This window comes from Tamandua tetradactyla, chromosome 15, assembly GCF_023851605.1.
Source record: "Tamandua tetradactyla isolate mTamTet1 chromosome 15, mTamTet1.pri, whole genome shotgun sequence".
NCBI lineage: Eukaryota > Metazoa > Chordata > Mammalia > Pilosa > Myrmecophagidae > Tamandua > Tamandua tetradactyla.
The window spans coordinates 20,073,014-20,086,020 of record NC_135341.1 but is presented as its reverse complement, the minus strand read 5'-3'; the positions used below and the strand labels follow the sequence as shown (position 1 = coordinate 20,086,020).

Below are 13,007 nucleotides of genomic sequence, written 5' to 3'. Positions count from 1 at the left end.
AAGAAAAATGCAGCGTTGGCCAGAGTACGAAATCAGCCCATACACAGGCTAGCTTAGAAAAGGTAATTCCGGGCTCCAGTTTTCTTCTGTAAATCAACAACTGGATAAAATGAGATTTACGCCTGCAGATGTGTGTATGCTGTGCCGGGTGGAGGTGAACGTCGCCACATGAATCTTTGAGCTTTGAGGTTTTGAAGCTGCTGTTTCTTCTACCTGAAAAACTTCCAAGACGACCCTTACTTTCTTCACACCGACACCCCAGGCCTGGCTAAGTCCCACTTGATAAGGTACTAATTTAGGGGCCATGTTTTCTGGGATGCTGCCCTGACTCCCCAACTGCAGTGGTACCCCTTTAATGGGCTTCCATTCCCTGCATTGATTTTCCCCACAAAAATGAGGGGGAGCCTCCCCTGTGCTAGGCACAAAACTCCTGCCCTCCTGGAGCCTAGGCCGGGATCCTTCTGTTCATCTCCGTATACTCAGCTCTTCGCCCCTTGCCAGCGTGCAGTGCACACGTGCTGACCTGGAGAGAACGGACGCACCACTCCACTTACTTATTATGTGCATGGAGGTCAGGTCTATTCTGATCTTGTGGAAGGTAGAAAACCCAGCCGCCGTGTAGTCCTTCCGACACGGACACTCATCCTGTCGGCTCCCGTTATACGGACATTCTGTGGGGTTGTGCAATCTAATAGAGAAAGAATGTTCTGGTAAGAATGGGAAGGTATTTCCGGGGATCTCCAGGCATCTGGACTCTTCTGACTCTGGGCTCTCATACCTGTGCCCGTATACCTCGGAAAAATTCTCAGAGTCGCCGTGAACCAGGGTAACATATTCTTTGGGGCGGTCAGACTGCATCCCTGCACAGAATATCTGAAAAGCACATCAGAAATAATTCTCAAAGAGCAGTTCAGAAAAGGGACAACGTGAACAACAGCCACTTGCTCGAAAACTGCTGTAGAATACTTGGCTCCTGACATTCACCTTTAGGAGCTTTCCTCTAATGATCAGGAGATATTCACCATCTTCATTGGCTCCTTTGAGTCTTTTAACCTCCTTACAGTTCTGGGGTAACTCACCTAGAAAACAGAAAACACAGACACAGTGTGATGCTTCACATTGTGTGATATCTGCCTACAGAATGAATTACACTGGCACAATAAAACTTTTTAGCAAGGGGAATGATCAGGGAAAAAAAATCTATTTCTAGAAAGGGCAGGCAAACAAACAAGGAAACCCTATTCTTCATGCTAAAGAAAAATGGCTTCAAGCTGGCCAACTCACAGTTATAGATGTTGTGGCAAGTTTTTCTTTCCTCTGGCTTTAAATTGACGGGGCATAAGTGGCTGGGCTGGTCCTCGTTGGTTAAACACTGCACGGATCTCTGCATCACTCCAACACCGCAGGACACTGAGCACTGCAAGGCAAGCCGGGCAGCGCTGCAGCTCGCACGCCTGGCAGGCAGGGGCTTCTAGTGGCGTGGGACCCCAGAACCCTGATTTTCCATACAGGGTTCCGTTCTGAACACTCTTTTGCTCAAAGCAAATAGTTGATGTTCACGAGACACTTATGAACCAGACTTTGTGCTAAGCCATATATATCTATTTATACATAGATCCATACAAGTGTATATATATATAGTTTTTTCTTTCATTTATGTCTCACAATAACCCTATGAGATAGTACAACCATTGTCCTACTTTTACAGATGAAAAACTGAGGCTCAGATGTTAAGTAATTTGTTCAAGGTCACGGTGGTACCAGGATTCAAACCCTAACCCTTTACAACTGCTCAGAGACTCCAGCCTGATCGCTTTTTAAGACTGAGAGCCTCATTAGTCAAGAGCCAGAATTGTGGCAATGTTCCCCGAAAGGCCAGACTTAAAATATTCTGCCTTGCTATGCCCCTAAAGCGGTGAAGTATTCCTGATAGAGAAGGACTAGAAGGTATAGACTTCTCAACAATAGCAGCAGCAGCAACTAACACTTCTAAATTCTTGTTACCTGCCAGACGGAGTTCTATTAATCCTCACAACCACCCGTTTTGCAGATGGAGAAACTGAGACAAAAAACTTATGTAATTTACTCAAGTCATTCTCCAAGGAAATGACAGAACCAGGATTCAGATCTAGGCTATCTGACTTCAGAGTCTGTGCTTGAAGCACCCACCCATACTGCCAGACAAGAAGCGGCCCCTTCCCTTCCCATTAGCCCATAACAAATTGCTAGCTCCTGCTTCTCACCAGGGTCTCATCTGGAAGTAGAGTTACTGAGCAGAGCAGGTCAGGTAGGACAAGCTTGCCTGTGGTTTGGCGCCCGAGAGCTTTCTGGTTTGATAACCCAATACTTACGCTCCCCCAGTTGCCCACTCTCCAGGTGGCTGAAACCGGGCACTCTCTCAGGTAGCAGGGGTGGACGCTGGGGGGCTGTGTGCCTGGGCAGTTGACAGTGGTTTGGTAGCTGTACTCATAGTTTTCCTTCCCCGTGTAAATCTCGCTACAGGAGACCAGCCTTTGTTTGTAGCCCTTCCCACAGGTCACTGAGCACTGAGAAAAGAGGGATTGAGAGGAGAGGTTCAATCGGCTCCCCGGGGCAGCCCCCAGCAGGTCCCTGACCTCCCCACCGAACGCTGACCCCATGACAATGCTGCGAAAGCTCCCTCTTTATTAGCTTATTTATTCATTTCAAACCACAGGTCCTGAGCACACAGGAGACATCAGCCCTGTCGGGGAGGGGTCTTCTCTGGCCTAGTGCTCTCATTACATAGCCTGGTCCCCTCTGGTGGTAGGGGCGGGGTACCTCGAGTTCTGTCTTTGGATTTCAAGGGTGGGGATGCCCCCATTGTCATCAGTTTGGTTTGCACCTGCAGTCCAACCACTCTGGCTGGCAAATCAGGCTTTTCCAAACCTTCAAAGACCACACCCAAAACAGTTCCCAAACAGAGAGGGGGAGAAGGGCCAGAAGCCAACCCATGGGTCAACGTTTTGAGTGTGACATTCAAGCACGCAGCCAAGGCTAGGGCAGTTTTCCCTCCCTACTTGATGCTTTTTGCATTGTCATCTGTCCTCCACTTAATTCCTTCTCTTTTCTCTCTCCCTGGCTAAACATCATCACTGAAATGGTGCCCATCTATCTAAATCACATAGTCATTTATCTCTTTTTTAACAATTAGACAGCATTCAAAAATACCCAATACAGAAAAAGCAAAGGAGCATGTATGTTACTAGCTCCCCAAAACCTTCCCTGATGGGACATCTCATTGGTCACAAGATTTTATAATATAATTATATATGTTTATATGCTACATAAATTATAAATTATACAAATTATAAAACTCTCTGGCTAAGTACTTTACACATAATTTATTAAAAAAAATAAAACGGAGTTGCAATAAATTTAGCTTTTATGATTTTTTACTATGCCCTGCAAAGGTGCTACTTAAATTTAGGGTGGAGTGTCAGTATTCTCTTGACCTTCAGGAAGGGTCAGATAAAAGACCTGAAAGAGTTTGCAAGCAGGTGATATGTTTATGCTTTTTGGGGGTGGTGGTGGTGGTGAGAGACCACGGCTTTCATTAATTCTCAAGAACCACAGTGTCTGCTCTTTCCTAACATCTCCTGGGCTACTGCTTTAAGTCATGTGGTTTCCTTCTCCAGTAATTTTTTCAGAGAGAAGGCATCCCTTGAAGAGATCCTGGAGGCAGGAGAGAAGAGGCCTGGCCAGAGGCACCCACACTGTCCCTAAACCTTCCCTCCCAGCTGGCTTGAGACCTGGAAACTCTCTGTGTTAACTTCTTCCATCTTCAGCTGCTATAGTTCAAGTGCCTATAGACCCCTGTGATGCCAGGCCAGGGCAGTGCAAGTAGCCCAAGTGCTGATAAAGGCTCTGTCCTTGTAACTGTGTGTATCCTTGGAGCATCTAACCCAGGGTTCATGCCCTGATCTCAGTCTGTATTAACTTAATAAAAGAGATTGCAAGTTTGAGAATGCACATGCCAAGACCGTTTGCTCCTATAAACCAGGAGAAAAAGCAGCCAGTGAGTGTTTATGTGGGGGACACAGTGGGAGAGAGGCATTTGCTGATGAATCTGAGGCTCAAATATGGTCAGATTTTATTCAGAGGACTTCTCTCGGCTAGCCATTAACTGCATTGAGGAAATATTGACTGCCTGTGGCTTCCCAAACATTTTCAACCAGAGTTTTGAAGCATAAGAGGTCACCTCTGGGGAGGAAAGGAGCAAGGGAAGTGGGAAAAGCTCTCACTGTAGATTTTACATGCTTCAGTGTTATAGTCTGGTTACCTAGTGAGTACTATTTGCTAACAGAAAAACAATGGAAAAGCAAAATAAAACAATGAGAATGAGGAGTTCTTGCATTACTGAGACACTTCAGACCCAACCAGGGCTACACATGCATCCATCAGGGATGATGGAGCTCATCTTTGTTGATGCTCCATTCAGATGGTGTGGATCTGAGAGAATGCAGAGAACTCTCCAGGTGATAGAGGTCCTAGAGGGAAGGCGTGTCTTGCTGTGGCTCTAGCTTCTTAGTAGAAGCTTTTCGAGAGGGAATTCTGGCATCTGTCCCTTTGCTGTCTCCCCCTCCCAGGTTCCCTTCCCTGTGGCCTTTGTATTTAGGGTGCAGTCCTATCTCTAACTCTCTGATCTTTGCCAATAATTTCCAATCCAAGATAAACCTGAGAACCTGTGGTAGGATGGAAGGCTTTTTAAAATTTCCTCCCCATCTTCTCTTTTGGGGGAGTAAGGTTAAGGTTAATTAAGGTTATAGAAGTAACATGACTCAAGTCTTAGAATGAGGCCAAAGCTCTTTCAGCAACGTCACACAACATAGGAGGTGGGCTATGATGAGAATATCAATTTTGGCCATGTGAAAGCATAGAAGAAACTCCAGCAAGACAAACAGCCAACAATCAAGCTAAAATAGGAGGCCTTCAGGAAGGAAGATCAACGGAGGGAAAGAGTGAGGGTAGAAGGGACAGCTTTTCCCTACTGAGAGCCAAGGAGCGGTCTTGTGAAGCAGCCCTGAAAACCAGGAGTTAGGACCCATATTTGGTGAGATGGCGAAGGGGTGAATTGAAGAGGAGAGAAAAGCCGTGTCCAATACCCCTTCCCACCCCCACCTCAGGATCCAAATGGGTTGGAACCTATGACTTAAGCCCAAAGTAAAGGGCTATTTTGGATACTCATCTAGATTCCACATGTTGTTAGCTGGTCAAAGTAAATCTATTTCCTAATGCCCTAGATCATGGCCGCCCTCCACTTTTTAAGGATATGTAGAATTATTCAGGACATACCGGGAACATGTAGTGTTGGGGTAGAGCAGGGTTTCTCAATCTTAGCTATGATGACATCTGGGGTAGATACCTCTTTGTCATGGTCACTGTCCTGTGCATGGTAGGATGTTTAGCAACATCCCTGCCCTCTACCTACTAGAGGCCAGTATCAACCCTCCTTACCCCTCGCCAATTGTGACAACCAAGAATGTCTCCCAACATTGCAAAATATCCTCTGGAGGGGGCAAAATCACTGGTTAGAGTGAAGGATAGGGAGACATAGTTAGAAAATACTTTAGGACCAACATTAGTGCAGATGCAATTCAACACCCAACACATATATCACCTAAACACAAATACTGACCCAGTTAAAATGCGAAATTGCTGCCCTGCCAAACTTTGAAATGATCCCAATGATAAACATGCAGCCTTAAAACCTTCAGCACTTTTGCTAAGAGCCCAGATACTTCCCTTTCACATCTCTAAATTCTTTCGGGAAAACAGTCAACTTGTTTTGATGTTCTAGGTCTTTTGGTAATTGAAAATATTATGAGATTTGAAATTAATGTAGTCGTGACATTACTACTATTGGTTCATTAATAATTAAAAACTGTTTAGGATTATACAGATATCCCTTTTTTAGTTTATGGTGTATTGGAGTGGCTGGAGGGAAGCACCTAAAACTGTTGAGCTGTGTTCCAGTAGCCTTGATTCTTGAAGATGACTATAATGATATAACTTTTACAATGTGACTGTGTAATTGTGAAAACCTTATGTCTGATGCTCCTTTTATCCAGCGTATGGACAGATGAGTAAAAAAAAATATGGATAAAAAAAGAAATAAACGATAGGGGGGCAAGGAATAAAATAAATTGGGTACATTGAAATACTAGTGGTCAATGAGAGGGAGGGGTAAGGGGTATGGAATGCATGAGTTTTTTCTTTTTTCTTTTTATTTCTTTTTCTCAAGCAAATGTTCTAAAAATGATCATAGTGATGAATACACAACTACGTGATATTGTGAGCCACTGATTACACACCATGTATGGGCTGTATGTGCGTGAATTTTATCTTTATTTGTCAATAAAGATATTTTAAAAAAGTGTTGAGGTAGGCATTGTATGTAGGAGGAGATAAGAAAGAAAAAGACATCTGAGATTCCTTAGATGTTATGGAAAATCATCTTGTTCCCCTAGGTTAGTGGTTCTAAATGAACAACCCATCTGGTTTGCTTAGTGTAACATTTCAAATAGAACATGTAAGCTCACATTTTAAAATTAGAAGATTTCACATTAAAGTCCAGATTTGTGGCCTCTTGTGAAAAATCAGATTTGGTATCACTGGGTAGCATCAGCTGAAGTGTAAGAGATTCTGCTCCCTCTATACAGCATGTGCTTGTTTACCATGGTCCCCACCTCTCCCTGTTGTCTCCCTGACAGTAAGACATTTTATCAAACTTAATCTTCTTCAGGCACCTACAGGAATCTTATGAATTTGCAGCCCTGTGATAATTCCTTCCTCATCATACCAACAGGACATCAAGGAGAATTACAGAACGTATGAGTTGAAGGGAGCCTAGAGTCTGTCTCCTGCATCTCCTTCAAACTGCAGAGGGGGAACTCTGGTCCAGTAGGGCTGAGGGACTTGTCTGAGAAGACACAGACACTCAGTGGCAGAAATGGCAGATGGTCCTGAGTCTCCCTGAGTCGGTTTGAAAGTATTATATACCCCCAAAAGCCATGTTTTAATCCTGATTCAATTTTGTGGGAGTAGCCATTTCTTTTAATCTGATTCAATAATGTATGTTGGAGACTTTTGATTAGATTATCTCCACAGAGATGTCACACACACAAATGTGGATGTGACAGTTTGATTAGATGGAGATGTGACTCCACCCATTCCAGATGGGGTTTGATTCGTTTACTAGAGTATTTAAAAAGGGGAAACATTTTGGAGAAATGACAGAAATGACAGAGCTGACAGAGAGAGAGCTGACACAAATGCCAACACTTGGACAACAGAGTCACAGATGTGTGGAGATGCTTGGAGGCCAGCAGGTGTCGCTATGAGACATTAAGCAAGCCAGAACCTGGCAAGAGCCAAGGTGAAAGCCAGCCCTGGAGAAGCAAGGTGAGGAACCCCTGCAGGAACAGAAGCTGAAAGCAATGGATCCCAGGAGCAAAGGACCAGCAGATGCTAGCCACGTGACTACCCAGCCGACAGAGATGTTCCTGACCCATCAACCTGCTTGAAATCAGGTACCTTTTACCTGGATGCCTTAGTTTGGACACTTTTATAGGCTTAGAACTGTAAACCTGTAGCTTATTAAATTCCCCCTTTAAAAAGTCATTTCAGTTCTGGTATATTACATCCCAGCAGCTTGCAAACTAATGCAACTCCCCATTCCTGCCCTTGTCACCCTGTGGCTCTCGGGCCAATGCTGCCAGAAGGCAGCCACAGATTCTCCAGGACGGTACCTCTGACCATTCTCCGGTGATCCAGACATACTCGCAGGGTTGCAGACTACAGCGCTGGTGGTCCGCAGGCTGCGTGCTCACATCGCAGTGTGTTCTGTGGACCTCACCCTCATCCCCATCCACGCACACCACCTTGCGGTACCTGGAGCCTTCACCACAGGTCTTGGTGCACTGCAAGAGACAAACAACAGGGGTTTGATATGGAAAAATACGAGGTGACTGATGACATCATACCATCGTAATTATTTGTTTGCCTCTTTATATATCCTTTTAGACCACAAGGGCCCCAAGGGTGGGGATTATGGAAGAACTCATTTCTCAATTCACTCAGTTAACACTGTTCCTTGCATAGGATAAGTATTCAATAAGGGGCTTTGTTATGTGAGTGAACGAATGAGTGAATGAATAAATTTCAGGTTTGGAAAGGCCCTTAAAGCCCATGGACTTCAAATACCCACTCAAATACTGAATCTTTAAAACTTGAGGCCAAAGGGTTATCAACCTGGTGTCTAAACACCTCCAGGGTCAGGAAGCTCATCACCTGCCCAGACAGCTCCTTTCACATAAACTTACATGCAGTGGAACCCAACATGTGTCTTTTCAGATTCCAGCCTCTTGTCCTAGTATCCTCTTCAGGGAGGTCACAGAGAACAAGTTTCATCTTTCACATATAGTACACTTTCAGGTACTTGAAGAGAGCTTTCCTTGGAGTAAGCTTGGCCTTCTACAGTCATTTCTTCTTCAGGGTAAACTACTGTCATTCCTTTATTGTTCCACAAATATTTAACAAGTTCGTAATAAGTTCTTAATAAGCGAGGCCCTACTATGGGTACTGGGTAAGCAAGAGTAGATGTGAAAACACAGTCCCTGCTCTCAGAGAGGAACTTTTATTTTAACAGCAAAGATAGGCAATAAATAAGTAGATAGCTAAGTAGTTAGATTTAGCAATGACTATAATCTATAATCTCCATTCTTCAGATGAAGAAACTGAGGCTTAGAGTGCCTGAGTAACTTGCTCTAGGTCATACAACTCTGCAAAGTCAGCGAGACAGATATTTTTATTCCTACAAGCCAGATGAGGAAAATGGGCAAGCGGTATGTTTCATTCTAGAATGATGATCTTTACGCAGTCCATAGATTCATTATCTTTTTTGCTTTAAGCATCAACAAACCCCATTTTAGGAGTTTTTCCTTAGTTACCTGTGTTGCTAAAGGTTACTCAAAGCCTCTTTTTTTCTAATGCATATGAGTCACCCAAGATTTTAAGAGGCTAGATGACATTGGAGAACCACAGTGACTTAAGCAAAATCTGTGCCAAAGATTGTTCCTAGCTCCTTTTTACCAAAATTTACAAACTCTGTTGCCCTTGGGCCTTTATGTAACTACTATGAGTTTTGTTGTTAGCATAATGCTTTTTAAAATTTCTGATTTTAGTTCTCTTTAGAGAGGGTCACAGATTTCATGTCTCTGTTTAGTCACACACGCCTTCTTCCCTTTCATTACCTGCTTCACCCCAAAGGCATATGAACTTGGGATCCTGCCTTAGAAGCTCCAGCTTTACTTGGAAATGTCTTCCCTGACGTACCTTTTAATTCTTTTTATTTTTGATGGTAAAATACATGTAACATAAAATTCACCATTTAAGCCATATTAATGAGTACAATCCAGCGACTTTTAGCACACTGATCATGCTGTGCCACCAATACCACTGTCTAGTTTCAGAATATTTTCATGACCCCAAAAGGAAACTTGGTACCCATTAGCAGTTACTACTCATCCTTCTCTCACCCGCCCAGGCCTTGGCAACCACTAGCCTACTTCTTGTCTCTATAGATTAGCCTATTTTGGGCATTTCATATAAATGGAATTGCAAAATATGTGGCCTTCTGTGTCTGGCATCTTTCACTTACCAAAGTTTTCAAGGTTCATCCATGTTCTACATGTATCAGGTACCTTATTCTGTTTTATGACTGAAAAATACTCCACTGTATGGATATACCAAGATTTGTTTATCCATTCATTATCTGATGGATACTTACATCATTTCTACCTATTGGCTATTGTGAATAGAATAGATATGAACATTGGCATCCAAGCTTTTGTCTGAACACTTGATTTGAATGCTTTTGGGTATATTTCTAGGAGCAGAACTGCTGGGTCATATAGATGTCTTTTGTGAGCTAATTTGTTCTTTTAGGAAGCAGATGGGATATGTTGGTATAACCTTCTCACTTGCAACTTAATTCAAGGTTTGTACTTCTTGGAAGCAAACCTCTGTATCTACAATGTGGAGTCATTTGCAGTTTGGGAGGACAGGAGTACCATGAGCTGTGTATGGAAGAGAAAATCACTTCAAACTTGTGCAGGAAGATGGCCTGGTACAGTTCTCTAGCTCAAGGTGGCTCTGGGGTTTTCAGTTTCCCTGGAGTATGCTGGGAATTACTGTGAAGGGGTAATTCTTTCATTTCTTCATCAAAAAAAGTTACTTGTGCTGGAGAACCACTGAATATAAAAATAAAACAACCCACTTAATCTGTGACGAGTGGATATATGCAGAAGAAATATTTAACAACCCTCAGAAAAGTAATTCATTAGAAAACTTGAGTGCGGTGGCTCAGAGAAGAGCATTATTATAGAGCAGCCAAATCTGGACTAAACGTTCCAGTGTCCTTTCTTGTTTTCATTAATCCACATGGCTTTAATCCGTGTCAATGATTAACAGTTTAGAGCAGAATAGCAATGATTCCTAAGTACTTTATGCTTGTTAAGTATTTTTTCCCTCAGTCCTAAAGAATGGTTAACTATTTAAAAAATATTTTTCCAGTGGTGTAAGAGGGAGTTGAAAACCCTTACCCTGAATATAACTTTCAGTAAATAAGTGACTTGTCCAGTGCTTTAGAATTAGTCAATAGCAGTTCTGAACATCACACTTTTGCCTAAACTTCTGAAAGTTAACTTAGATATATATGCGCATGTGTTATGTAATTTGAAAACAAATCCAAACCATGCTATGGTTATTATCAGTTTTTGTTATTATTATCTTCCCTAGCCCATTATGATTTATAACTCTTTCCCCTATGCTGGAATATGATCTAGAATGTCCTGATACAGGGACAGAAAGTTCAACTAGCCTCATTTTAATTCCAAAAGGTTTTCTAAGATTTCATTATGGCTTTTAGAAAAAAATTCTACCAAGTGCATAATCAAACCACTAGCCTACTTAAATTTTGTGCACACACTATTCAATCAGACAATACTTGCAGTGCTGGACTAAATTGAGTGGGTAGCTTGTCCGTTGTCCTGCAGGTTACTTGTGCCTTTAAATGTGCCGAAATTAATGATGGTAGTGGTGGTGGAGCAGGTAACTTTCCAAATTTGAGGGTGAGGGAGATATTAGCATGACCTCTTAAGGTCCCACTCCACTTAGCCAGTAGGGAGCACATGGTGAAGGGCTAAGAGGTATTTGATGCAATGGGTAGAAACTGCCTTTCCTTAAAGATTGCAATCAAGTTGGAATCTTAAAACTTTCAAGTACATTCTTGGAGCTTCTATAACCATGAGGGGAAGAAAATCACTTCATATTCACATGCTTTACCTTTTAACGTCTTTGATTTTCTCCATCAATGAAGGAATCTGTCAGATTGCTAATACCAGATTGTCATTGTTGGATAATATGTGGACCAAAAGTCACAAAAACAAATGGTTATTTGTGTTTTCCATGTGCTATGTTGGGTTCTTACGGGACAAGGAATAACAATTGCAAATCACTTCATCTAACAAAATAGTTATCAGATTACCAATGGGTTCTATCCCCAAAGATCATTTTAAAGTCAGGTATTTAGAGTTCAGAAACTTTTGCTCCAAAATAATATATCTGCAAGGGAAAAAGAAGGCAGAAATAATACTATGGAAATATTTTGTAACTTTAAAGTCATTCACTCACTCGATAAATGTAGACAACAAGCCAAGTTCTACACAGGGTCCTGGTATACAGCCTTTCTCTCTGTTATAATACCTGTGTGGCAGCTACTGCCAGTTTAGGGTCTTAGGTGTCAGCTCAGCTGGCTACATGGTGGTCACTGGGGTTTAACACCCAAGGCTACCTCATATGGTTCTGTTAGCAGACCTGGGTTTCATAACAGAGAGGGTGAATGAGTTAGAAGACATCTGGGCCTCTGCAACTGTCACAGGTAGAGAAGGGGCAGGAGAGGTAGCAGGGATTAACCCAGATCTAAGCAGCTGAAAGGTGTTCCCAGTGTAGTGACAGAGGAGGAGGAGGAAGGAAGGAAACAATGAGTTAACTAGGCAAGGAGAGAAGCATGCATGCTCAGAGAGGCACTCAGTGTGCTTTGAGGCATGGAGGCAAGAAATTTCATGGGCAGGCAGGGAGGGAAGGTCTGCAGGTGTGCAGGTAGGGAAAGGACCACAGCAGTTTGGGGTTTTGGAGCATATGATTTGAGACAGGGATTTGTGAGCGAACAGGCGGGCAGAGGTCAAGTCATGAAAGGGGCTTGTAAATCCCCACTCTGCTTCAGAGAAAAATCCAAATCCTTGCCATGGGCCACAGGGCTGCCCCTGCAGCCCCAGTCTCATTCACCCTGCTTGCCCCCTACTCACCCCCAGCTTACTCTGTTCCCTCCAGGCTGAGCTTTAGTTGGGCCAGACTCTATCTTCCCTTGGGTTGATGTTTCTTCTACCTATAATTATCTTCTTTTGTTCTTAACTCTCTGAGCCCCCTGGAAAAGGCAGACTGGCTTGTCATTCTCCATCACCATCTCAGCACCCCTCTTTTTTTTTTTTTTCCTTTGTAGCATTTTTCATAATCAGCAATTTCATTTATGTATAACAGGTTGGTGTGCTTGTTTTCCGTCTGCCTTTCCCACAGGACTACAAACCCCACAACAGCCATTTCATTGTCAATACTGCATCCTCTGTGCCTGGTCCTGGCACTGAGCAGTGCTCAATAATATTTGTTGAATAAATTAATGAGGGGATAAGAAATAAAGAGTTACTATCGAGCTCTTGTCCATATATCAAAATCTTCAGGAACATCTTTATAACAAAATGACCAATGACCTGCTCATTTATGTCTTTTCTATGCTAATGAAGGTGACGAACTTGAGAATCAATCTATAGTTGAGCTGGGTAAAAGTCCTTAGAATCCAAATATGTACTAGAATGGCCCAAGTCCTTGTGCGGGGACAAACAGAAATAGGGTTGGCAGTTCTGCAAAGGCTC

At 42.9% G+C, this 13,007-nt stretch overlaps 1 protein-coding gene across 4 annotated transcripts in view; it reads right to left on the bottom strand.

Annotated features, from left to right (window-relative positions):
- ADAMTS9 (ADAM metallopeptidase with thrombospondin type 1 motif 9) overlaps nt 1-13,007 on the bottom strand; it is a 159,875-nt gene that overhangs the window by 20,199 nt on the left and 126,669 nt on the right. For all 4 annotated transcript variants that reach the window (XM_077128775.1, XM_077128777.1, XM_077128776.1 and 1 more), the window contains 6 exons: nt 7,770-7,940; nt 2,352-2,546; nt 1,285-1,417; nt 985-1,079; nt 779-873; nt 555-688 (listed from right to left, as the gene is read on the bottom strand). In XM_077128775.1, coding sequence (XP_076984890.1) covers nt 555-688; nt 779-873; nt 985-1,079; nt 1,285-1,417; nt 2,352-2,546; nt 7,770-7,940 — 823 coding nt within the window. The remainder of the gene's footprint in view (nt 1-554; nt 689-778; nt 874-984; nt 1,080-1,284; nt 1,418-2,351; nt 2,547-7,769; nt 7,941-13,007) is intronic.